The following is a 27073-nucleotide window of genomic DNA, read 5'->3' as shown; positions in this document are numbered from 1 at the left end:
GGCATGGCAAATCTGCCTGCCCAGCCCACCGGCTGCTCCCCATAAAGCCAAAGGACTGGGCAAGCTCACCATGGAGTTTGTTTTGAGCCAAACTGCCAGGACCCCTCCCTGCCCAGCTTGTATCTGCCTTGCAAATAAATCACAGCCAGCTCTGTCCGCCCTCCCCACCAGTGATGGGGCTCCTCCATCACCCATGAGGACTCAATCCCCTTTTCCCCAGCCAGGAGAAAATCCTTCCCCCTCCCCTTAAGCTTTTCCTATGAGGAGACACACACTAGCTTGCTCTTACTACAGAGGTGTAAGAACAGAAGCATCACCCACGAGCAGGGGGATGTACCCATTAAGACATCCTGACTCGGAGCTCTAGGCTTCCCAGGACAGCAGATATTTTGTGGGAAGTCAGCTGGCTCCAAAAAGGAAAAGCTAACCAGCACACCTATAAACACAACACAGGCAGGAGGAGGCAGGGAAGAAAGGAGAGCAGGGAGGGAACAGACACTTTAAAAGCTCCTCTCCCAGCGCTCTACTTTGTTCCAATAAATGTGAAAAAAGCACCTTGCAAAATGTTATAGGAGAAGACACCCTGACAGCCAGAGATACTGCTAACTGGGCTGTTGTGTTTGAGCTGATCCAGTTATGCAAACAGCAAATCTGGGGACTGTTTCTATCTCGTATCACAGTTCACTCTGCCGTTCCTCCAGATAAAGGTGTAACTGAATTGCAGAGAACCCTCTGCTCACCCAGCACCTCGACGGAGCGGCAGCCACAGCCTGGGCTTGCCAGCTCTCCAACACCAGCTGCCCTGACCAAGCCCCTGCCCTAAACACACTGCTGTGCCCTTCGCCAACAGGCTCTCCTCACGCTGTTTGAAAATGTTCTTCATCACGGGGGCTTAGGGGGTTGCACAGAGGGTTTAAGGCCACAGAGGTGAGAAGCGATGACATCCAGTCCCAGGTGGACCATGGCAGCCCACGTGTCCCTCTCCACAGCCCCAGGCCACATCCCCTACTGTGAGACATGTGAGACATGATGAGCCTGATAGATTGGTGCTCCTGAAAAAAAAAAAAAAAAAAGTCTCCTATTTCTGAAGCGCTACCAGAAGGCTGGCATTAAACTGACAGGTATAAAATCTCACAGGAGCATCTGAGGAATCCAGAGGTCCTGCTCGGTTGGAGCTGTAGAGAGGCAGCTAGCAAGGAAGCTGGGCTGCACCTCCTGACAGCATCTGCCCTTTCACCATTTGGGCTGAAGATACATTTAACAGGACACATGTCTTTTTGGCACCGTTTTCAGTCACGCAAGAATTTCAAAGCCAGAAGGCAGATCATCAGACCAAGTCCATCCAGGGAGATTTTGTTGTTGCTGTTGTTGGTTTACATACATATATATGTATATATATATATATATGGGGGGGTTGTTTGTTTTTTTTTTTTTTTCCAAAGAATCACTCAAACTTTGTTTCTGCTCCTGGGCAGCTGGAGAGCTAGGAGGGTCCCAGCACCAGCCCAACCTCAGAGGAAACTACCTGAGCCCAGAGGGTTATCAGCAAAGGGAAGCTCATTCTGCATAAAGAATACAGACATTGTCTGCCACCAGCCCCGGGCAGCCCCCCGGGGAGCAGGCTGGCTCACTTGCAGCCTGCAGCAGCTGGGGCCCAAGAGCCCACGCTGTGTGCCAGGCTGGGGCTTACCAGGGACAGCAGCTGGCGGGGGACAGCCCTCTCACATGCCGGCTCCTTCCCCTTCTGTGGATATTGCAACGGGACAGAGAAGGGCTGCCTTCATGCTCCCTCCGCCTGGCTGGGACCAGGTATCACCAGCTTACACAGCTGGCATCAACCCAGCAATATGCCCTCACCCACAGCCCCCCTGCACCAGCCTTGCACTGGGCATGTGAGATGCCCACCAACCCCCAAGCCACCTTCGAGCTCACCAGGCAGCCAGAAGACCTGCCCAAAGCCCCAGTGGTGGCCCCCAAACCCAAGCCACCACCAAACCACAGATAAGACCCAACAGCACCGGGTCAAGCCACTCTCTGATCTCTGCTGCTGCAATGCCAAGGCTCAGATTCAGCCCCTGGGATGGGACACACAGTGTCACGGTGACAGTCTTGTGCCCATCACTGCATTCCCAAAGTTTTCTGCACCAAAAGCATTATTTACACCCATTCTAGCTGTTTCTCTGGCTCCTAGTGAGGGCAGGAGGCATAGGAGAATGAAGCAGGATGAGGACAGAGACCAGAGCATCACTGAGATGCTCCAAGGCCAGAAGATGCAGCTCCCTCCACTGGGGCTCTGAGCCCTGAGGGGAAGCAGAGGCAGGTGAAGGGCATCCCCAGCTCCCACCTGAACTGACACAGCTCCCAGCACCACTGGAATCACATCAGCAGCAACAAGCTCAGCAGTGCCACCAGCTTGGGCAATCACCCTGTGCATAGGCAGCTGCAGCATCCTGCACAGCTCCCTCAAGAGCCACCAGCACACACTGCCGTCACACCGCACAGCCCTGCAAGCTCCTGTCCCTTTCCCCAGACCCAAAGCCCTGACACGGCTGTCCCACGAGGGTATCCCAGCCCTCCCAAGCGGCACAGTGCAAGCACCAGCTCCAGTTTCCATATTTTAGGTGGCAAGAGCATCAGGGCTGCTTGTAGGCTGCCTGGCCATGAGGTCCCACACAAACACACTGAGCCAGAGACCTTCTGAGCAAGAGGCAATACATGATCTCCTGAAACCCCTGCACACTGACCAACAGCTTCTGCCCATGACAGTGTTCAGCTGGGTTGGTTTTGGTTTTTCACATCTTTCCCCTATCTCCCCTTTGAAAAATCCTGTAGTTGCTATGGAAATAGTCTCATCAGTATGACTGGAGCATAGCAGTGCCAGCCAAAACTCCCTGTGGCTCCCAGTTGACACCAGTGCCTAGAAACTGGCAGCACTGGAGGTTATCCCAAGCTGCACAGGGGATACCCTGAGCTTAAAGCACCACTTGGCACTAATGGGTGAGTGAGACCCATCTGGGACTCAAAAAAAGCCTGCAATTCACCCAGGGATAAACCAGGAAGAAAAAAAAAAAAAATAACTGAGACATCCTCACATTGGCTAAGGGATGAGAGGGTAATAAACAACAAAAAGCTGCAATCTGCCCCAGCAATACCCTCACCACAAGCAGGAGGTGGCCACAAATAAGGGTAGTAGGAGCCAAGCTGAACTTTGTCACTGGCCCTGCCACCAGTTTGATGCACATCTCCAGGCAGGCTTCTGCCACCCTCTTCATACTCCCACCTTCCCACCTCCAATATGCAGCAATAAGCAAGCAGGGTGCAAACAGCAACCATCAAGTGTTGTGAAGAGGCTTGGAGAGCAGAGCAAGAATCTCTCCCATCCAGCAGAGACCAGCATGTTGGACAATTGCTATGTGCCACAAGGGTGCTTTGCTCTGAGTCACCCCCTCCCCTCCCAGGGCCGTGGCTGCAGACCATTCAGATTTTACACTGTGAGCCAATTCCTTGCTGAAAACACTGGCAGGGTCTTTGCAGGTGAAGGATCATCCTTTACCACTACAGCTTGGAGTAAGGCCCCCAGGTTCCAGAGACCATCTGAGTGGGAAATGCATCTTCTCCACAGGATGGACAGCAGGCCAGCAGCGCTTAGTGCACATGGAGATGCTCCTGCCGTGCTGGCAGATGTAATGCATCTGTCATTAACCCTGGATTTAGAGTAAGTGCTAGGGAATGCCATCTCCATCACCCTATCCAGCTGGGAGACAGGGAAGATGTGACACCCCTGCCAACAGCATGGACATCTCCTGCCTCCAGCCACGCTGAATAGCTGTATTCAACCTGTTAGTGCCCATCACCTTGTCACCAGCTGTAGCTCGTGACAAACAGCAGCTCCGCTAGAAATGACAGCAGGAGGCTCTCACAGCTGCAGGATACAAATGCAGGCCTGTGCCACTACAGAGGGCTGTCCCCAGCCATCCCTAACCTGACATCACTTCACAAATGGCAGTTTAACCTTGCTGCAACCTGGTGCCACAGTAATGAGCTTCTGAGCTGTGTGGTGGACAGTCACATCACCAAACCCTTGACAGCACTCATTGTGGACCACCACGCATGAAACTCCTTTCACAGCATCGTTGCATGCTTGGCAATACAGATGTTTCCCCAAGCATTCTCTCCTGGGGCAGGGATTTTCCTACATTCAATACTGACGTCACCATGCAGATCCCACTAAGCTTCAGTATATTCCCCCACCAGCCCTACAGGAAGCTCCTGGAGCTGTGACACAACATATCCCACCCGCTGCTCTCAGTCCTGTCTGCAAAGGGGGAAACACTATAGGCAGCAGCACCATGAGGCACTATGGCATGTCCATTGGGCTGACACATCAATTGGTGCCAGGGTGGATCTGAGTGCAGCACAGAACATTGCTGGACCCTGCCAGTCTTTACAGGTGCACAACCCTAATTAATGGTCTAAACAACAATTTGCATCATCAAACTGCAAGGGGCACATCTACTTCAGGAACCATGCACATCATCAGTCTTGCCAGATCCTGAATGCTTTCCCAAAAGGATGCACTTGAGAGAGGAGGACAGGCTTGAGCTGTTAGTGAGTCATCCAGGCTTGGTCAGAGATGCCGAAAACAGGAGCATGTGCTCCAGCAACTGTCCTTTCCCATCCAGATTTAACCAGTTCGAGACCTAAAGCATAAACTAGCAGCTGTAATGCTTCCCACTCCACGGTTTTGTCCCATGCCTGGGGAACACACAGTCTCTCTTGCTCTCTGCTGGCAGAAATATCATTGCACCAGCCCAAAACATTTTGCTCCACAGTTTTGTGGAGCTGTTATTGGAAGAATTTGCATGCAAAGATGCCTGCAAAGCAAAGGGATTCTCTACAAAAGCAAGAGAGAGGCCCGGATTGGCCCCACTTGGACCAGGAACAGCAAATCCACGCTCAAGCCAGGGAGCAATCAGCCACCCGTGACACTGCTCCCTCCATCTCGTGATGCTGTCTATGCCAGAACACATCACTGTCCCACAAGCAGCACTTCCAAAGGCCTGGGTGACAGGCTGTCCAGTCCAAGCTCCCACAGTCCCTTTACCCCCTGTGACCAAAAGGTGACCTCAGCGATGGAACAGGACCATCCCATACCACCTACCGTCCAAGAAAACAACTTCTCTCTCATCATTTGGCAAACCTTTCATGACACCTTAAGAAGCAAATCTCCCAGCATCCACCTTTATCACTTTTATCACCTTTGCCCCAACACAGGGGTCCCTATCAAAACCACAGCAGCAGGGATGCTTTGATGAGGCCAGGTCAGCCCTGGGGATGCTGCTACCAGGCAGCAGAGCAGAGCTTCGTTGCTGGCTCCGGGGGAGGCCACCCATGTGGGTGCCTGGGTGTACTGCTGGCACCCCACAGCACCCCGAGACACCCAGCCGAGAACCACTGGCTGTGTCCATTGCCTGTGTATTGCATTGCACAGCACCTCAAATAAACGCTCCCCACAGCCAACACAGCGAATAAGATTACAACAAATATAAACTAATGATACAGCTGTCAAGACAGATTAGACTGCACAGTGTAAAAAATTGCAGGGCTGTTTAGTCACAACAATATAAGATTAATTTATCAATACAGCTTATGTGGCACTGGAGAGATAGTAAATTGAATAAGTGAATCTTTTCTACACCTTGCACAAGGAGGGAGTCTCAGACCCAACGGGCGCACGGGTCTGGATACCAGTGAGGATTCACAGACTGGGATCAACCCGACAGGGCTGATTTGATAAAGCCTGGGGGGTCTGCACCCCCATCCCAGGCTTAGGGGATGGGCATGCATGCCATCCACATGCACGGCAATGCACCCACGCACTCCAAAAGGTGCCCACCCTTCCGCAGCCCCAGGCTGGAGAGGGATACTGCTAAATCAAGACCCCCAGAAGGTGTTGCTGCAGGCAGGAGCTTCCCAGACCCCTTTCCACAAGCTCCTCAAAGTCCAGCATTACAGGACTTGAGACGTTTGCGTTGCCTCATCTTTAAGCTCTGTGCCAGTTACAGCATGTGCATGTTTTGGTGCACACAGCAATCAGAGGCAACGATGTGCCTTGCTAACACATGCAAAAATATGCACAGCCACCTCCACCCTTTGGGGGCTAAGCTCTGGCAGATAGAGGCAAGCTTGCAAACCTGACAACATCTCTCAAGGGTTCCCAAAAAGCAAGAATCCAACTCGCAGGTCCTTAGGAGATGCTTCCCTATTCATCCTGCAGCTTCTGGTCAAAGACTACAATGTCCCCATCGGGCCTGTATAATTTCAGATCTCTCATATGTTGCCATCTGTGGGTTAAAAATGTGCAAGTAAATAAATAGCTGCAGCGATAATGAGCCAAGGTTTCGATCTGTGAAGGTGAGAGCACAGCGGCATCCGCCGATATGAAGGAAGCACCCGTTTCTATAAATATTGAAATCCGGTAATTATCATCATTAGAACTAGTTGTGATTTAGCCGTAGCTCAATCCCAACAAGTAAGAATGGCATTTATTTGCCACAATTAGAACAGCTAAAAATACCTCCCAACTTTGCCTGGTTCAGCCCCATCCCACTACCCCCCCAGCAGGCTCAGCCTTCAGCAGGGAGCAATGCAAAGCGGGGGGACCACTTGAAGGGCCATGGAGGGGGTAAAGAAACCCTGTTCTCCCCCAGGGAGACCAGGACACCCACACAAGGTCACTCCATCTTCTAGAAGCCCTTCCCAGCTCTGCTCCACGGCTTTCTCCCTAACTCTGATTCAGCCCAGATAACTCCCACCCTGCCACACTGGCTCACCGGTGCAATGAGGCGGCTCCCTATGAAAAATAACATCCCCCCTAGCAAGGTGCCTTTTCCATACTGAAAGTTTATTTGTGTTTGTACCAGAAGGCACAGATTTGCTTTAAAAACATTATATTTAAACAGATAAAAATGCAAATGAAAAGGCCTGGCTTGCCCAAGCCATCCCACTGGCAGTGGGGGGCAACAGCCCTGGCAGCACCCAAGTGATCTGAAACAGCCATCACTGACACACAGGTCTTCTCACCTCAGGGGAACAATATAGTTACGCCAAGATCCTCCACACGTTCAGCATCTCTTCCAGGCCCCAAACAAGTGCTGAAGGACTACAAGAGCTCAGCGTGCCAGACACACACCTTCATGGATGAACCTGCTGGAAGATCTCATCATTCCAGACCCCCCAGTATAAAATCCTGCAAGGAGCATCAAGCTATCCTGTTCTACCTCTGCCAGGTGACCAGGGGGCCACCACCTCTTTGTGAGCCTGTAAGTGTGAAGGGACTTGGCCATCCTCCCTTGGGGACACATCTGCACTCCAGCTGTCACTAGCATTTTCCCGGCTTTCTCCCTGATGATAAATAAATGCCCGCAGGGTGCAGACAGATATTGCAGGAGGCAGCATCTCAAGGCAGCTACAGCCACCTCTCAGCTTCTCACCCAAGCCCACAACCCAGGAAAATCCCCACCTACTGACCCACATCACCCAGGGCCATCTCCTCATGTTTGCTCCAAGACTCGAGATTATCCCTGTGGAAACGTGCCCAACTTCCCCAGTCAAGGATGTTCTTTCTGACAGTCACGGTGAATATTTTCCCCTGCTTACTCGATAATATCTGGAAAGGGCCGTGAAATGGGCAGCTTAGCGATTCTCCGCTGCGCGGGGGCGAAGGCACTGAGGTGCTCGCTGCCAGGTTCCAACAACAGCCCAAATATTCATGCCTGCCCCATGGGCCACCACCTGCTCCTCCCCAAAATGCCTCCAGCCCTGGGACTTTCTCAGACCCCAGCCTCCCTCCACGGGTAATCTGACCCCTGCGAGGGCTTTTCTCCCCCCTTGCCTCTGAACTCCCTCCAGTTTGTCAATATTACTGTAATAAGGTGCCTCAAACTGAGGCCACATTCCTGTCGGTTTTGGGTTTTTTTAATAAGAAAAGCCAGTTCATAGCTCGGCTCCCACAGCTCCCCCTCTCCCCAAACACAGCCCATCGCTATTTGTTTAGGGCCCTAAGCCAGTTTTCAGTCCATTTGGCAGCATCATATCCAAGGCAAACTGAACTAATTTTAAGAGTAAGATTTGGCGAGACACTATATCAAATGCTTTGCTAAATCCAAATATATTAGGATTTCCACGTTCTGCTCAGCCACTAATTTTGCGATTCCATCAAAAAGAAAAAGCAATCAGGTTTGTCTGGCAAGATTTATTCTTTCTAAATCCCTGCTGTTATTGCTCGCGCTTCCCTTATCCTCTAGTGCTTCACTTTCTTAATACTGCAGGACTGGAAGCATTTGCTGGAAATTTATTTTTGCTATTTATATGGATTTGGAAAATCTGCCTCTGCTCTCCTCCGCTGCCCCCTGCCTTCCCCAGTGCTGTTAGCATCCCTGTGCTGCCACCGTGCACATCGCCTTCTTCATCCTCCTCCCAAAGTCAGAGCAGAGCAGTATCATAAGCCCAGTGTTAATACACAACTGGCCTCAGACGCAAGATAAACTAATCCAAAAAAAGGATGTTTGGCAGCAGGAGAAAAGTTTAAAGGAAACACGCAGCTGGGTCAAGCCCAGGTCCACTGCAGAGCACCGCCAGCAGTGTGAGCAGTTAATATTAATGACTGATTCGGTTCTCCCGGAGCATCACCTCGTTCTTCTCACAAGTCTTTTGGCAACCACCCTCCAGGCGATCAGGCAGAGTCGAGCCACAAATGACACCAGCTGGTGCCTTTCCAGAGGACATGCACAGTCCATGGTGGGTCAGGACCAGCATGTCTGTGAACCAAACCCTAAACCACTTCGGGCTGTTGAGGAGCTCTTCCAGACTTGAAACTTGCAGAGGGGTCAGGGAGGGCTGCGTTCCCCTGTCCTGGACTGGTAACCCAGCTTCCCACTCGTACCCTGGGAATCTGGGGCACCTGGAAAGCCACATCATAAGGCACTCTGATCTCCTGCAGCATTTTCCTCCCCAGGTAGCCAAGCAGGAGTCTCTAAACCCTGTGTGCACACAGCAGCTTTGCAGACCATCCCAAAACACTCTGGCGACCCCATCCTGACTCTGACTGTGCATCTTCTGTGGTGTGCTCCACTGACCTCCGTGGGAGTAGGGCAGAGCTGCTCATGCATTTCAGGGTAATGCTCACTCCTGCTCATTAGGAGGAAAAAGGCAGCTGTGCTGGAGCATAATCTGTTTCTGCTCACTAAGTCCTTGGACATAGAAAGGCTCAATATTTTGCACACCAAGTAACACCCTGTCTGGGTGCCAGGTGCATGCGCACCCTCAGGATGCCCCATCCAGCCACAGCATAGCAGAAGCACTACCAGCCTGGACTGAAGCCGAGCCACCCACACGGGCCAAGCTATCGGCTCCAGCCACTGCCTTTCCCATGAAGACAAACACCTCCTCTTGCACACCCTGGCGCAACCCAGTGCGCTCAGGCTGAGCAGCGAGGCTGGGGTTACAGACCGCACAGCTCACAGCACCAAGCTGATGCCCCGTGCTTGGCGTCCTACACCTCCCTCGGGTCAAGTCCCTGCCAGACCCCTTGCCTCAGCTCCTACACACTGTCCCAGCATCATCATAAGGGGGAAAAAAACACAGCACAGTCATCCCAGCAACTCAGGGCTCAGAAACAGAGCACCAGCACCCAGCAGAAGCTGAGGTGATGGTTCTCTGTTACCATGAAGGGACCGCTGCTGCCCACAGCTCCTTCAGTGCTCACTGAAGGGAGCTCAGATGGGGGCCCAGCAAAGCTAAACTACAGCATGACCCTGAGGACTCGAGGGTTAAATGAACATTCTCTTTACTCTGGCCGTTTTTACATCTCAGAAACATGTCCTACAGGAGCAACCCTCTCCAGGAGCCCTCCTGAAGTCTGGGATGCCTGCAGCACAGACTCCACCAACACCTTCCAGTTTGCACCCAGCTGGCTGCAGCTGAGGGGCTGAAGGTAACAGCCCAGCCCTGTCCTGCTTCCAGCGCAAGGACAACCTTCCCTGCAGGCAGCTGGGCAGAACATCCTCCACCAGCTCCTGCTGGTGAGTGAGTCCAGGGGGAAGCTGTCAGGAGGGATTAACAAGTCCTGGGGCAGCTGCCCTCCATCACCCCATCACTGCACCCTCCCTCCCTACAGCCCCCCCCCCCCCCCAGCCTCACCAGGGTTCAGGATTTACAGCACAGGCAGAGCAAGGGGGCTGGCAGTGGAAAACTGACAGGGACAGAGGATTTACAGGGAGAGGCCAGTTTCAGAGGAGGTAGAGCAAAGCAGAGGGTGATTTACAGGGTCAGCAGCAATTTACACAGCAGGTAGCACCAAGGAGGCAAGGATTTACAGGGGCGGGGGAGAAGTACTTTTAATGGGTGTTTATGAGGAAACAAGCAGCTCCTTCCCCTGACCACCGAGACCCAGGAAGGGGTGCGGGAGCAGATGGATTTGCAACCAACCTCCCCCTCTTGCTCTGGAGGTCACAGACAGGCCAGCATCAGGGACCCTTGCCATCCCAGCGTGGCTGCAGCTGGTTTCTGTTTGGCCACAGCACCCTCAGGGTCATTTCAGCATGTCCCTGTGCTGCCACCATCCCAAGGCAGCATTCCAAGGCCAGGCTCAGTGGCCAGTCCCTCCAGGGAGGCTACAAATAGCAAACACTCAGACATCTCCTCCAGGAGCTGGAGGCCCTCCCTCCTGGCAAACCCCACAGCCCCTCCCTGCCAGGGTCTGATCCAGCCCATCTGCTGGCAATGAGGCAGCATTTCTCCCACTGCCAAGGCTCCTCGCTGTCGCCGGGATGGGGCTGCCAGGCTGGCAACTGGTGGGCAGAGGTCACCGTCTTCCATCCCTCAATCCCACAGCAGTGCAGGCGAGCCAGCCCTGGGGCCAGCAGCGCAGACGCTCACAAGTCACATCACCCAGTCTCCAGTCCCATTTTTCAGCTGCTTCTGGCACCCAGCAGGAGCCAGGGTCTGGGGTCAGCCTCACACATGCAACCCTGAGCACTTCAGTTTGGGCAAGCAGGTCCTTTCCCTCTCCCGCCACATCTCCCTCCTACTCCCAAACGACAACGGGGCTGGCAGGGGACGCACAACCCAAGCACACAGTGTAAACATGAGGGGTGGCAGCATGTTTGGGTCTCCAGCTGTCACAAGCCTCCCAGCCCAGGCTCGTACCAGCAGCATCCCTGAGCTGGCAGGTGCCAGGCTGGGCATGGAGACCCACGGGTTACGACTGGCTCACTCTGCCAGGGGTTAGCCTCAAGGGTTGCACGGAGTAAGTAAAGAAATATATAAGAAAAGTTGTCCCATCACCGAGACTGGTTGCCGCTCTGCCATGTTGTGACATCCTCCCATCAGAGCATGCTGTACTGTGTAGGGCCCTCATGGAAGTGTGACAGGTGCCACGCAAGCCTCTGCCACCCCCAAGAGGTGCCAGGACCAGCTCGACTTAAGGAGCAGGCTAGGACATCTTACTGCCCCCAGCCCTTCCCTGCCACTGCTCCCCGACAGTGGTACAAGCTGAGGGCTACCTATGCAGAAGTGATGTTTGCAATACATCATGGCCTGGGGGCCACAAATTCAACCATGCCAACAGAGGGGTGTCCCTAGATGACATGCCAACCCACATCTTACATGCTTCTACACTCACTCCCAAAAAAACCCACCAGTCTGGTTTTCAAGAGAAAAGGTGGAAAGGCTGATCCTCAAAGAGCCCAAGAGGGAATTTACTCAGACATTTCGTCTCAGTCTTGTTGTCCCATCGTTATCCCCAGATAGCAGGAGACCACATGCCCAACGAGGGCAATCCCTGCAGGGAACACTCAGTTTCTCCTAGCGTTGGGCTGCTCAGCATAGGGATGCAATAGGACCAGGAGCCACTGGCAGCAGGAGGGAAAGGAAGAGCTCCAAGCGTTGACCACAGACACCCATGAAAGCACTGAGCACTGCCCAGCCCTGGCATGGCATAAACAAGATGAAAACAAAGTTGTGAGCAGCCTACACAAAGAGAAGAAATTTCACTCTTTCAGCCCAGAGAGACAGCAGCTCCGTAGCACAGAGGGGGGGTTACAGGTCACACTGGGCAATATCCCAACACCTAAGAGCTCAGATAATGTCCCATCACTCACAGACAAGCGCTTGCTCCCAGCACAGCCCAGTGGATCCCACAGCTCCTCAGGGTCATCTCCCCAGCAGAGAAACATGTGCAGCACCAGAGCAGCATCCCAAGCAACCTGGTTCTCTTCTCCATGTAAAACCTCCAGAAAGGCACAATAGCAGCATCCAGCCCTCACTATATCCCTGAACAAAAACCCGTACGTCTTCACCCAAACCACAAGCAGCAGCAACACCATTGCCCCCACCCCGCTACCCCGAAGTTTGACTAAAGCTCAGGAGTATCTTTGCTTTTATAAATCTCTGCCTTTTAATGATGGCTTCAAGGCTCAGAGAAAAAAAAGGCCCATTAAACTCACTGAATAAGTTAATGGGGCAGAGAGAATCCATTTCAAAGCCACCCCAGGCTATTTTCCTCTGGAGCTAAAGCCTGAATAAGCAAAAAGGAAAAATTAAAACTGTACAGCGCTTTGCCAATAAATAACCCCCAGTGTAATCCGCTACCAGGCAGGCCTCCATTTGCAGAGATAATAGGACGTAGATCAGCCGCAAACCACCTCCCCTCACAGGGACCACCACCTTTTGATTGCAATTAGCTGTGCCATGGCAGGAACCTCCATCTCCTGTCTGTCCCCTTCCACCTGCATGAGCAGGAGGGAATGGCACATCCTCCAGGGAAGTACCGAAATCCAGCACTTGGCTCTGCAATTCCCCAACATCCATGCTCCAAGTACACACCTCTGTTCCTCTGCCGCTGTTTTTTCCCCAGCCTATTGCCTGTTCATGCCCCTTCACCCATCTTCTGCCCCTCCTTCAACAGCAGCACTGTGGGTCCGTCCCTCACCTGTGCGCCAGCACCCACACACAGCCGCTTCTCTCCAAACACTTAAAAACCAAGTGCATGTCCCAGAGAGTGGGAATAAATAAATAAATAAACCCTGTTTGTAAATGTTGATCCCGCTAGACGCAGTTTGTTTACTATTTAATATTTAAAGATGCTAATTAAGTCTCTGAATAAATAAATCTATGTTACCCGTGCCTTTTGGAAGGCAGGCATCCTTCCCCCAGGGCCAGGGCAGCTCAGAGCAGGGCGGGTGCTGGGCAGCCTGTCTGGGGCTGAGGACTAGCCTGGGGCAAAGCCTGAGGTTCCCACCACCATCCCTGCTGGAAGGGAGAATTTATCTGCAACGCAAAGCAACACCAGGCACAGCTCAGGCTGGGGATATCAGGGACTTCAGCCATTTAGACCCAGAGGAGAGCACAGGCAGTGCAAGGCACAGGGAGGAGCATTTCCAGGCAGCTGCCCAAAGCAATGCCTCTCGGCCCCGAGACGGAATCTCAACTACAACCAACGAGCCAAAGGCTTGTGCTCCTGAGAGCCAGAGGATCAACCCACAAAGCGCTGGGGGGACCCAAAGACGGGCACCAACACACATCACTGCAGCCCACCACCAAGCAGGCAGCCAGGGTCACTCCAGCGACCAGCTACAGGCACCCACATCCCTCCCAGCTGCCCCGCTGCCCAGAGCCAGGGTAGGCAACCCACACAGCTTCATACCTGAGAGCATCCCCACTTCAGCTCCTCTTCCCAAAACCGCTACCACAGCATCTTGCAAGGCACACTGCAACTGCCTGCCTTCCTTGCCCACAAACCGTAACATCTCTCAGTGCCCACACCTCAGCTCTCCCACCAGACACCTCTTCAGCCTCATTAGGCTCTGCCTCTCCCAAATCAGCTCCAGCTGTACCATGCACTTTGCCATTAACCCCCAGGGTGCCAGGCCCCGCACAGCTCCCTGCTGTAGAGGCTCCCTCCCTGCCCAGCCAGCACCCCTGTGCAACATTGGTGCCCTTTATGCACTCCTCGAGCTCAGGCTTGGCTCTGATGCTCCCAAGGAGCATCTTCAGCACCTGCCCCAACCTGAAATGAGGGGCATAGCACTTGCCAAGGGAGCACCAGGCTGCTGCTCTGATGCTGACCCAGTTCTGTGCTGCTCTGCCCTTCCCCGCTGCAGAACCTGGGGCATCCCATCAGACATCTGGCAGTACAGATGTGGCCAGAGCCCACATGAGGCTCAAACTAGGAAACACCCCCAGTAACACTCAGCTCCTCTGAACAGGCACAGGGTGAACCCCAGGAGGACAGGGGTGCCCTCATCGGGCTGGGGAGCTGAGAACACACAGCATCCATGACCCTGTGCCCCACTGAACTTTGCTTGCTCCCCAGGCTGCTCAGCAGCAGTCACCAAGTGACTTGGCTTTCAGTTCACTTTTCCTGGGATATAATTTGGCTGGGAGAGCACAAGCAAGACAGGAGACAGACAAAACCAAGGCCCACATCGATGCCCCAGGAGCACCCAGCCACATCCCAAGAGGTTTGGGGGACAAGAAAACTTCCCAGCCACACAAGTCACAGAGCTCCCCAGAGGCAATCCCATCTGTACCAGGATGGAGACAAGGGATGCCCAAGCTGGTCTTGCCTGCCTGGATTAGAAGCAGGCAGGAGGAGGGCTGTGATCCAGGACAAGGGCAGGCAGCCCAAGGGAACAGTTGCACAGCTGCATCACAGACTGCAGAGCCAGAGCTCCTGGTTCCCAACCCAGGTCACTGCACAGCATTTCCATGGAGAGCATGGGATGGGGGATGAGGGAAGAGCTGCTCCCAGAGCAGAAGGAAGGTCAGCAGCTGGAAGCACCCAGGCTCTCCCTCATGTGGCTTCATGTCCCAGCAGGGTCAGGAGTTAGAACCTGGCATCACTGCAGCTCAGCTGAGCACTCATGTTCCTAATTTATCCTGGCAAGACCCTGAGCATGCAGGGTCCTCAGCAGCACTCAGATTCCCAGCATCTGTTTGAGCATTTCCACATTAACATTTCCTAGTGGGAACCACCTGGGGATTGCTCAGGGAGAGCTAGTTAAGGGACAGCCTTGCACAGCCCAGGAGGATGGGGACTTCAGCCCTCTCACACCTGCTCCCACCCACTTCTTCATCCCCCAGGGAGAGCACGCAGCAGCCAGAAGAGGCACCAGTGTCCTGGGCCCTCCACGGCACAAGTGAGCCCAGCATGGAGCCACAGAAGGGCTTCAGGGAAGGGGCTGCACGGGGGACAGCACCTGGGCTCAGCACCTCCCTGCACCCTTCCCTGGAGCCCTGGCATCCCAAGTCATCACCACAACAAGGACCAAGGTCAAGGAGAAGCATCCCAAGCTACCCATCTGTGCTATCACACCATCACATTCACCTGGGAATCCTTCCTGACCTTTCCGCTCCACTGCTGGGACTTCAGCTTTTAATTAAAAAAAGCAGTTTTCCTTTCCATTTAGGCAGATCAGAACTTGGAGAAGGGGAAAGTGGGGGTGATGGCACGTACCGGAGGGAGGTACAGGATGGGGACAGTCACTAATAGGCTCCATTATCTCCTACACCAGAGCACTGGGTGGCAGCTGGAGGAAAGCTGGCTGCACACGCAGTTCTGGCTTCTCCTTTGGCTCCCCAACTGCTACATCACATGAAAACAAGCTAAAAATACAGCACACAATTTCCCGGTGCTATTCTTCCAGGCAATCAGGTGTCAGGTCTCACACAGAGGGGGATAGGGCAGGACCCCCAGCCCTATGGGATCCGGAAACACTGTACTGGGTGGTTACACGGAGGATGGAGATGCACAGGGGGACATGCAGCAGGGCTAGCGGAGAAGCCCTGCTAGCTGGGCACGGAGTCCAGTGCAGCCTTCCAAGGGGAGTCCAGAGAGAGTTTAATCTCCCTTCCTTCAAATGAAGTCCAGGCCCTGAGCAGTATCACAGCTCTAACCTAGGTCCAGCAGCCACGCCCCAACACACACCTAGCTAAACGTCACCCCTGCCATGATGCTGGGGACCCATTTGCTGTTGCATTGCAGGACCGCTGGGTGTCACAGCCCTCTCACCATGCTGGCAACACATGGCAATAGCCAGCAGGGAGATAACCAGCCTATCTTTGGCCCGGCTGCCAGGGAGGATGACACACCTCCCAGGAGCCACGCATGGAGGATGCTACAGGGTCACAACCAGCTTCCTACCATCGCTCGCCCTTGCCCTGTCTCACATTAGGCTCTTCTCAGCCTCTCCCTCTTGGGGAAGGACACATGGCCTCTTTAGCCCTCCAACCTCCATCCAACCCATGCAGCACAGAGTTAATCAAAGAAGCAAAAAGCATTGCACCTACCCTGGAGCCCTCCAGAGACAGTTCTTAGCTTGTGCCCTTTTGCCCGGGGATTTCTCTGGGGACATTTCTTATGGCTACTAGATAAAACAGGACCAATATAACAGCCTTGTTCATGTCCCCCTTCACGCTTGGCCTCTCCTTAAACCCTGGCTGATGCTGGGCTGAAGGGTCTCCAGCCCCTCCGGGCTGCTTGCGGGCCAGTTGCACCACTTTCCGTGCCTCAGTTTCCCCATCCGTAAAATGGGCAGAGCTGAGAGAGGCTTCCTTGCAGATCATGCACAGCCAGCAGCCGGGTGCAGATGGCAGCACACTGCCCTGGCCCTCATCAGGCACCTCTTGCCCAGAAACACCTTCCCACAGCACCAGCTCTGGCTGAATCAACACCTTCCAAAAAGCTGCAAATCACCTCAGTTCACAGACGGGTTGTGGCTGTCTCACTCACAGCGCTGTGCCAGAGCTATCGGTAAGTGGGGGTGCACAGACCGCATCCCCCCGCAGCAGCAGAGAGGAGAAACCCGTGACCTAGCAACCCACTCCGATCCCAGGGGACCACCCGACAGGACGGGGTGCCCACCCAGGATGCTGAGCTAGGGAGCAGGTGGGTGCCCCCGAGGGGTCCAGCAGCACGGGCACCCCAAAGCAAAGGCTCTTCCCCGGCACAGCACCCAGCGGCACGCCAGCAACGCAAGCGGCGACGTGACCCCTCAAGCCCCCGGCCGGCCCCGCACCCCGCGCTGCCGCCGGTGCCCCCGGCCGGGGCTGGCGGGCGGCTCGGTCCCGGTCCCGGTCCCCATCCCCGGCGGCGCGGCGCTCTCACGCTGCCGCTTGCCCTCTAGCGGCACAGCCGCCCGCCGGCGGGACACCGGTGGAGAGGGCAGCCGGGCCCGGGCTGCCCCAGCGGGGCACACGGCAGGGGCTCGGCCGGGGGCTGTGGCACACGCATGGAGCTGCTCATTCGCAAGCGCTCCCGCAAAACCAGCCTCTACCCGCAGCAGCCTGGCAGCGCTGGGCGACGAAGAGGAGGAACAGCCCGCTGCAGCCGTAGTCCCGGTGATGTGTGCGTGGCCCCCACAGGGACCTGGAGCACCTCGCCAGGGTGGGGTGGGGCTGCTGGTCCTCATCCCTTCGTGCGGGGCACAAAATGCCTGCAACACCCAGCACCGCACACAAACTGCGGCCTCCGAACAGGCAATTCACCCCGCGGTGGGTTTGCTGCACACCCCTCGGTGCCGAGGGGAGATCAGAGCCCGCAGGCTGCTCCCAGACACCTGCCGACCCCCCCAACTGCAGGAAACCCAAAGCTGAAAATTGCACAGTACCCAGTAAATAATACACTGAGTCACAAGCGTTATCAACACCCGCTTTTGGAAGCCTGGCAGGCTCCAGGGTTGGTTCACTGCCCGCTTGACCGCAGCCCCCCTTGAATGGGATGCACCAAATCCAAGCACAAACTCTTGGGCAACACCTGGCATGGGCACTGCATTGAGCAGGACAAGCCAGCGGGCCAGGGTGGCACTGGGCAACATCACCGAGCACAACCTACCTGCAGGGCTCACCAGGTGTGACCCCATGGGACACCCCATGGCCTGTTTGGGGGGTTCACTGAAAGAGCCCAGTAGTGCTGGGTGCATGGATGGTCACAGGCCTTTGGGAGACCATGAGCAGCCTCGTGACAAAGCACATGAAGGTGTCACCCCCACAGGGGTGAGTTGATGGGGTAGAGCTTTCCTTAACCAAGATCTACAAAAGCCCCTAGCCCAAGGCAACCATCTCTGAGCCTCCAAGGCAGCAAGGCAGGTCCTTCCTCAATCTCTTACCCTCCATCTCCACTTCTTCCCTCCATGAAACACCTGTCCTAGACCCAAAGCATCCTCATCTCACCTCTGCAAGCCCAAGGAGACAAGCCAGCAGGCAGAGCTGACTTAGACCTCCCCAAACCCTGCAGGACACGAGGGCTGGGAAGATGTCACATGCACCCTCAAACCATCCAGGTCAGCAGTTTCTCCGGTCTGGGAAGCAGCTCAGACCCTACATTCAGCTCAGAAAAAAACTGGGAACTTCTGGCAGACACCAAAATTGTTTTGTCCCCACAGAAATAGCTGGAGTGGCCCATCAGCAGAGCCCGGCAATGCAGACATGGCTGCAGATCCCAGTGGGATCAGGCACAAGAAGGGCAGACACCAGCAGACCCTGGCATGAAAAGGCAGGTGACAACCCAGTAGGAATCTTGTGTCCCAGGCAGAGTAGGGCTGTAACTCTTAGGTGCTTTGTGTCTTCCGCCCAGTGTTAGCCCAGTCACTGCTGGGAAAGCCAAGCTGAGACCTGGCCTTGATGGCCAGCACCTCCAAAAAACACCTTCTATAGTCCATCTACCCCAGATCCTTCTGCTCTGTCCCTGAGCATAGCCTGAAGGGCTGCAAAAGCACTGAAGGTCCCAGACATCACCTGTTCCAGGAAAGTGCCTCCCTGCAGGACTGGTCAGCAGGGAGAAAGGCCATAAGAGCAGGGCAAGGAGCCAGCAGCCAGCCCAGGGTGCTCCTGGTGCAAGTTCAGCTACTTTGGTGCACAAGGCAGCACCCGCCACGGACCCGATCCCCTGATGCATGTGGGGCAATATGGGAACACAGTCAGGACCAGTGCTCCTGGCTTAAAGTACCTCTAGAGCATCAAGACCATACCTCAGCCTACCCTCTTGTCCCAGATATCTCTGCACCCTCTTCTGTCCTCACAGCCTCATGCTGCACCAGCCTCCCCCATCCCAACAACCTTCGGGACAGCTGCTTTGCGTAAACAAGAGCCTTGCAAAACAATGCTGGATTGAATTGGGGACCTTTTGAATGGTCTCTGCAACAGCCAAAGCCTCTGGGACCAGGAGATGGGAGGAACGATGGGATGAGAAGCTTTGGGAACACAGAGCCCTTCATCTCTGGAGAGCAGTAGTACACAAGGCACACTGGGCATGCTGTGGCTAATTCAGAGAGGGGAAAAGTTTGTGCCCTGTTGTCTGAAGCAGAGCAATCACCAGCTTGAACATCACGGGAGCCCTCTTCCTGGCTGTTTGTGTCACCAAAGCAAGTTCTGCTTCACCCAGCCCTTCCAGGAAGATGCTCGCCTTTTCTTTCTTTCCCTCCTTCCCAGATGCAGGCATACATGGGCATCACCAGTGCCTCAGCTCTCCCTGCACTGGCAGTGAAGGGGTGCTACCATTCTGAGCACCCCACGCTCTCCCCCATGCCACGTGCTCCCAGCTCCTACTGCAGTGAGTGGGGGCTGCCTGCTGCTCACCCCCCACGGTGCCTGGCTCTGACGTGGCTCTCCCGCCCCCAGCCAGGCCCACGGGATGGGGATGGAGCGGATGCTGCCATGGGCTGGTAGGACAGCCCAGTAGGAAAGGACGGGGCTTCTCCTCTTGTCCATGGAGGGGGCAAGATGCTTCCCCTTGACCTACAAGTGACACTGCAAAATCCCACATCCCGCATGTGTGCTCCCCAGTGACCCACCTCCTCCTGGGTTTCTCTGAGTTCATCTCACCTTGTTGAAGGCAGCTACTACCTACACAGATAAATCCTGCAAATGTAACCACCAAGGGTATTTTACCACGAGAACCCCCGTCCTCTCCTGGTGAGGCTGGGTAAGAAAGCAAGTCTTTATATACCAGGGACACATCCCTACCTCGAGGGAGCCCAGAGGTGACAAACGAAGGCCACCGCCGCCTGCCTGGCAGCATCTCTGCAGTGCCATAGCAACAGCTGAGAAGTAGGGAGGCCCAGATGGCAAACTCCTCCGTCTGTCCTTCCCCACGCGCCATGCCAGCGCACGCAGGCGCTGCCCACGCTGCCAGAAGGGTAACTCCCCGGCCCGCCCCTGGCACGCGGCGCCCGCCGTCATCCCAACACGCGGCGGCACAGGCGAGCCCGGCTGCCAGCCAGACCCCTGCGGTGCCATGGATGGAGACCCAGAGTGGAAAACACCCTGGTTGCTCGGGACATGAGGGCAGAAGGGGTTTTGCACTGCAGACCCCCAGAACCAAAGTTCTCCCTGCGCATCTGGTCTTTTTAGGGAGGTCTTGCAAGGGATGGAGCCCTGCACCACAGGGGTGAGGCTGGGTTAGGGGAAGCTTGAGCATCTCTACAGGTCACACCTGGCTGGGGGCACAGCTAAGGCTACCCAGCTGCCTGAGGAAAAGCAGTGCCATGAACCAGCCCCATGGTGGGTCCTCTCCCCAAATCGGGGGGGGGAAGTCCAGCAACATGACTCCAAACTGGAACCAACTCAGCCAGGGTCCAAGCTGGCCCCAGCGCTAGACAGAACCCTTGGCAGGCCTCACAGGGATGTCTGTGTGCAGAGCTGCATCCCCAGGGATGCGATCTGAAATTGGATATGTTTCTGGGCAGGCTGGGAAAGGGCAGAGGAACATCAGCCAACCCAGCCTCCTCCATGTCAGGGTAGGAACCTCCTGCCCTTCCTCTGCTTCACTATTAACCTGGCACTGCCTGGATTTGTATGAAGGTTGTGTGCCAACATCCCCCCCCCAGCCCAGCCAGGGCAGAAGCCACCCAATCCTGACTGCAGCTGCTCTGCTCTCACCAAAAGGAGGATGGGTGGGAAACCAGAAGCAGCAGCAATTGGAGTGAAGGCTATTCATTTGAGAGCTACAATGGGAGGCTTGATGATGGGGTATCACACTATGGGCACCCACAGGGCTGGCCTGCCCTGCCTCCCTCTGTGGGCAGTGCCACAGGCTGGGTGTCCCCCTCCTGCCATCCTTGCCTCAGGGGTCTCATCAGCCACTGAGGTGTGAAATAACGCAAAGCTCTTGCTGGCTTGGCCCCCAATGCTGGGGGGACTGGCCTGGCTGGGCTGCAATGGAGGGGGGCCTCTGCCCTGGCTCAAGGGCGTAAGGTGGATAAGCCCTCCAATCTGGCTGACACTGCTTTCCTTCCTCCAAGGCCTCCAAATGGGCCCTGGCAGCCTTTCATCAGCACCACCCAAGCTCTGATTGCAAAACTGAGCTTGTCTTTCAGACGCGAATAAGGCCCTGCTTCGCCCCAGGGTGGCTTCACCACACCACATCCCATCTACCTTTTCACCAGCAGCAGGATGGAGCAGAGACCACCACTTTCCCCAGGGCCTGCAGGGAGGACCTGGCTGGAGCATCGCACCCCCCAGCCACAGGGACAGAGCTAAGCCTCCCTTATTGACCCCCAAGCCCAGTGGGAGAAGGTGTTTTTGCCCACTCACTGCCCACAAACGAGGCAAGCTGCCTAATGAAACCAGGCCCCCAGTGAGCGTGTCGAGCAGAGGGAAGCACCGTTCGGTGCCCAGCTGAATCAGACCTGCACTCCAAGGGTGATTCAGTGATGACCAGGCTGGGCTTCGATGCGCCCCTCGCCCCAGCACCCATGATGCAGGGGCTGGCAAGGAGGGGCCTGAAATCAGCCTGGAAGGGTGCAGGACCTGACGCCTCCCATGCAAAAACGTGAATGTGGGTTCAACCCTGGCTCCCAGCAGTGGCTCCTTTTCCCAGGAAATGGCCCCACCACACAAACTATTCCTCTGCTCCCGTAAGTATCCCCTATGAACCACTGCTGCCTTCCCAGTAAGCACAAAGCCCTGGGGAAAGTTTTCACCCATGCTCAGCCTCAGCCCCTTCCAGCATTTTGGGGTTCACCCCAGTCCTGTGCCTCAGCCCCCCAAACCCAAGGAGGGAGGCACAGGGCCAGCAGCGATGCAGAGGGTGAGGGAACGTGCTTTGCTCAGTGTGGAGCAGAGATGCATACAAATTCCAGCCAAAACTGGCACCTTCTCCTCCTTCCCCAAGTTAAGAAAAGCTCCTCTCCAAAAAAATACCCAACATCTCTGTTTCTAGAGTTGTCCGTTTCTGGGTTTTTTTACCCTCTCCTTTTTACAGACTGCTTATCAGCATTTTTCAATTTCAAAGCAGTAAAGACGTTTTCTGGGCACAAAGGGCTCACATAATACTACCTCTCACAGCAGTTCAGATGTATGTGCATCTGACAACGCACGCTCGCTCACGCTGGTGGGCTTCCAAATCCTTCGCAGCCTTTACTGCTGCTCCCCACCCCGCAAAGGGTTAAAACCAAACCACAACAAACAGCAAGCACAGGGAAAAAACACGAGTTTCTCTGACTTCCCAAGCATCATCCATATCCCTCTGGCATTGCACAGAAAACACTCCAGTACCGAGATGCAGGATAAATATAGGGCAATTGGGAAGGGAGCACTGCATGAGTTTCCCCGTTTACTTTCCCCATTCCGGCTGGGTTTGCAGAGGTTTGCTAGCAAGGTGAAGGGAGAGCTGGGAGTTCAGGGTCAGTGGTACCTGCTGAAAACCTGCCTGGGCGTCGCATAAACCTGTAAGCAAGTGGGGAAAGCGGCTCCCGTCATCTTTACCCAGCAAAGGTGACAAGCAGAGCTGCGAAAAAGGCACCGCAATTACTCCATGGCTCTGCTGCAACTGCACTGTGACCAAATAAAACAGCCTCAGGAAGAGACCCAGCAAAGCCCTCTCCCTCTATGCAACTGTGCCATCGAGGTGGAAAATAAATAAATAAATAAATAACCCTCCATTACTCATTTCAAACCTTGCTGCATTTAACTGCCAGAATAAAGGATTCCACCTCTTCCCTGCTCAACTCCCACTGGCAACTTGCTCTGGGGGCTACATTTCCCTAAATGCTCACATTTCAATTAGCATTAGAATAATGAAATGGCTCAGAGTTCATCTCGCTCAAAAATGTACTGGAAAATAAAGAGCAGAGATTGGAAGCGATGAGGATTATTTTTTTTTCCACACACACACACAGCATGATGGATTCAGGAGAAGGAAATATATTCCTTTCTCGACTCCACGTTGATGAGATTAACATAGGCTTTGCTAACTGCCTCTCCAAACAAGGATAATGCAACTTCAAGTTGATTTTCCAGATAAACAAGCATGCAAACAAACGCAAAGTGCTCAACTAAAAATATCTCCTTGCTCCGATGCTTCTCCCCACCGTCACCACCCCGAGACGAAAACATGCAAATCCTATCGCAGCACCACGGCGAGTTACAAAATTATAACAATGCGAGTTAAATAAACTACTTAAGGGACATCTCACTGTCCTGTTTATTTTTTTTTTCCCTCCCCTTAAAAAGGCGAAACCGCAGATGCCCAGATACACTCAGCCAGGGCAGGGCAGGCAGCATTTTCTGTTGTGGGGATGCAAAAAAAATACGATATTCTAACCGGATCCAAAGTCTCGAAAAAGAACAAGCGGCTCAGAACTTGCTTTTCTTGCCCAATTTGGGTAAATATGTGGTTGTATGTGGCTGTGGCGTCCCCCCTCCCCTTGCAAGAGCAGTTAAAGGAAGCAGCAGCTTTAGCATCTTCGCCTGCTGCTCTCTCTCCTGCTAAGGAATCGGATCTCATTGACTTTACTCCTCTTAAGCCTCGGCCAAACTGTTGCTGGGCTTTTTAATTTTTGTGAGGGGGGATGGGGTAAGGGGGAAAGGCGGATCTGCGTCCTCCGCACGGGCAGCCGGGCTGAGCTCCGCCAGGCAGCGCGGCAGTGCCGAGGGCACCTGAGCCCTGCACAGCCCGGCCAGCCCGCACCGGGAGGGGACGGCGCCCCGGGGGCACCCCACTTACATGGAAGTGATGTTCCTTGAGATGTCCGTGATATTGATGCTCGTGTTGCCATTGCTGCTGCCTGAATCCTGCCCTTCCAAGAGAGGGAAGAGGTTCCCATCATCCGGCTTCTTGCAATTGATGTCTGTCTTGCTGCAAAGACAATTAGCAGGGCAAGCCAGCACCGAAAGCAGATAGTCTCCCCAAATGCTCCAGAGCAAAAATACCCTCCAGAAAGTGCACTTGGTAGGGCAAAGAGAGACATCCATCTCCGATTGCTGCTTCTAAAAAAGAGGAGGAGGAGGAAAGGGGGGATGGAGGGAGGGGAAGGGGGGGAAAGGGGGGAAGGAAACAAAGACAGAGGGAGAAAAGAAAAAAAAAAAAAAAACCACACACAACAAAACCTCAAGCGATCAGATGCAAAAATCCTCCAGCAGATGAAATCATGCTGGCAGCTGGCTCGGAGAGGCTGTAATTCCCGCTAGGGCAGCGGCAGCGGGCGGGGATGCATGCTGGCCCGGCCGCCCTGCGCCCGCCGCCCGCCGCTCCCCGCCAGCCGCTCCGGAGGATTGCAACGGGAGGCTGGGGAGGCAGCCGAGGAAATAAATAAATAACGAAAACGGTGCGAAAGTCACCAAGTCCCACCTACTGGGCAGAATTAAAATTGACACACCTGCAAAAAAAACACACAGAGGGAGAGGAGGGGGCGACCTCCCCTTCCCATCGCTTCCCTCCCCCGGCCTGGCCAGCCCTGCTGCGGCGGGCACAAAAAGCAGGGGAGGAGAAGAAGGAAGGCTTGCAAAGCTAGCCGGGCTCTGCAATAAAAAGGATTCCCCACCCCCCTCCCTCGCCGCTAAAATCAACCTAGGGGAGGGGGGAGAGAGAGGGGAAAAACCCACCCCGGCGCTGCTGGAGCCCCAGCTCAGCCCCGCCAGCAGAGGAAAAGTTGCAGCTGGGGTTAAATTTGTGCTGGGGAGGGAGAGCAGAGGGGCTCTGGCTCGGCTCCTGCTTTCTCAGGCTCTTTCGTCTTTGGGAGGAGGACGATGCTGTCTTTCGCTTGGTTGTGGGGTGGGTTCACAGCCCCCACCCCCCGCCTGCAATCCGGACACAAGGGTGGAGAGGAAAGAAAGATTAAACTGAAGTGGAAGAGAATGAAAGCCAGTGTGGATTACAGCAATTTAATTTTTTTTTTTCTTTAGACGATCCTAACGAGAGGCAGATCAGACGGCTGGGTGGGAGAAGAGACTGGAGAGCACCCAGGAAGGACTTTCTAGAAAAGACACACACGCACCCCCCACCACTCCCCCCCCCCCACCAAAATGCAACGGAGACTGCCAGGAAGTGCAAGCAGGAGCACCCAGGGTCGCGGCTCCCGTCCTCCTTCCCCTGGCTTCCCCCTTCCCTCCTGCAGCAGATTCTGCAATCAGACATGCAAAAAAAAAAAAAAAAAAATCCTGAAAGAGGAAGACTGAAGTGTTGAAAAGGCTGAGCTCAGAGCGCCGAAATGGCATCAGGAGAGCAGTGAGTGCGAGCTGAACAGCAGAGCGAATTAAGATGCATGGTGCATTTTTGGCAAGCACAAACCCAAGCAGATCAGAGCTCTGCTTAATTTGCTCTGCTTTTCTACAGCGCTTTTCTGCATGCTTCCCCCCCACCCCCCCACCCCACCCCCAATAGTTTCATCTCTGCTCCTCCACACGGAGACACTGTGATAAAGGGATGGTGCTGCAGGCAGGATCATGGGTGAAGGGAGGAGTTACAGGTGTAGGACTCCAAATATTTCAAGGGTCTACTTCTGCCAGGCACAGGGCTTTGCATAGGGAGAAGGGACAGAGGGATCTCTGCACAGGCTGAACCAACACCTCCAGGCTCTGCTGTGCGCTCCAAATCATCCTAGTCCAGAAGGGGCAACAGGATTTGGGGGTAAAAAGGGGGGGGGGGGGGGGCGGCACAGGAAAAAAAGAAAAGCAGCTGCAGGGAGGATTTGCAAGCACAGTTCATGCACCCATACACCTCAGTGGGGAGCAGGCTGCCCACGGCCAATGCTCGCAAGAGCCCATCCCAGCAGAGCACAAGCAGGGCTCACGCTTGGGTAACTCCTCACCCATTGCCGCACAGCCTCGGCACAGGGCCTGGGGACAGCAGTGATGTGCAAGGGGCTGCACATACCAGGGCATCAGTCCTGATCCCGTGGGCAGCTTCCAGGGCACAAGGTAGTTTTGCTAGGGCTCCTCCTGCCAGGACTCCCTAGGGGAAGCAGGGGTACTTGCCTGGTGAATAAATACCGAGGTGGGAGGACTGGCTTCTCCCTGAGCCCCACCTGCTTGCAAATTACTGAAGTGGAACACCTGGATCTAAAGAGGTCACAAGTGCCTGGCACTGCAAGGAAGAGGAGCATGGCAGGGAAGGGGGGGTCCCCACCCCCATAAGAAGTAGGTTCTGTCTTCAGGCATCTGTATGGAGACTGTGTCTGGGAAGGCACCACAAAGGAAAACACCCAGGCATATATTTATTCCCTGCCTCAGCTTCCCCAAAGACATCAGAGCGATGCCATTCCTGTGGCTCAGCACTGCAACCAGACTGGAGAAGACAGTGATGGAGTGCACCATGTCACATGCCCCTGCCAGTGGGGGACGCTGGGCACCCCACAATGCCCAGCCAGCATGTGGGTTCATCCCTCAGCAGTGCAGGGGACATCACACTACCTGCAAAACCAGTGCATGGGCAAGACCAGGGCTTCCTTATGCTGGAACTGGTGCAAGATCACAGCCTCCTCATGGCACTTGACATCAATCACATCATTGCCTGCAAAACTGGTGTGAGGCCTTCAGCCTGCCCTGGCATGTCACCACGGGGCTGGTCACAGAGTGGGGACACGTTCAGGGGGCACACACCTGCATTGTGGACCCACCACAGTCCCACAGCAAGGCAAGGCTCTCCTCTGGGGAGATCGGTGTCGGGACCTGGGGAAGCCACTGTCACCTGGAGGTGCCAGGGCAGCACCGCTTGGCATGGGCATGAGCACTCTCATGACTACTCACCAGGTGGCAGCCTGCCCTGTGTCCCTCTGTGTCCCAGGGCACGGGTCCA

General features: G+C 54.8%; 1 protein-coding gene across 5 annotated transcripts in view; it reads right to left on the bottom strand.

The window, feature by feature from the left end:
* Positions 1–25254, bottom strand: part of NTRK3 (neurotrophic receptor tyrosine kinase 3) — a 233977-nt gene extending 208723 nt beyond the window's left edge. For 2 of the 5 annotated variants that reach the window (XR_008823080.1, XM_056346662.1), the window contains exon 1: positions 24005–25254. Coding sequence is in view for 3 of the 5 variants with exons in the window: in XM_056346662.1 (XP_056202637.1) it covers positions 24005–24252 (248 nt within the window). In the remaining 2 variants the exon portion in view is untranslated. The remainder of the gene's footprint in view (positions 1–24004) is intronic. The other 3 variants (XR_008823081.1, XM_056346663.1, XM_056346664.1) reach the window with 3 other exon arrangements.
* Positions 25255–27073: the final 1819 nt, after the last annotated feature.

This window comes from Falco biarmicus, chromosome 7 (genome assembly GCF_023638135.1).
Source record: "Falco biarmicus isolate bFalBia1 chromosome 7, bFalBia1.pri, whole genome shotgun sequence".
NCBI lineage: Eukaryota > Metazoa > Chordata > Aves > Falconiformes > Falconidae > Falco > Falco biarmicus.
This window is presented reverse-complemented; position numbering and strand designations above follow the sequence as displayed.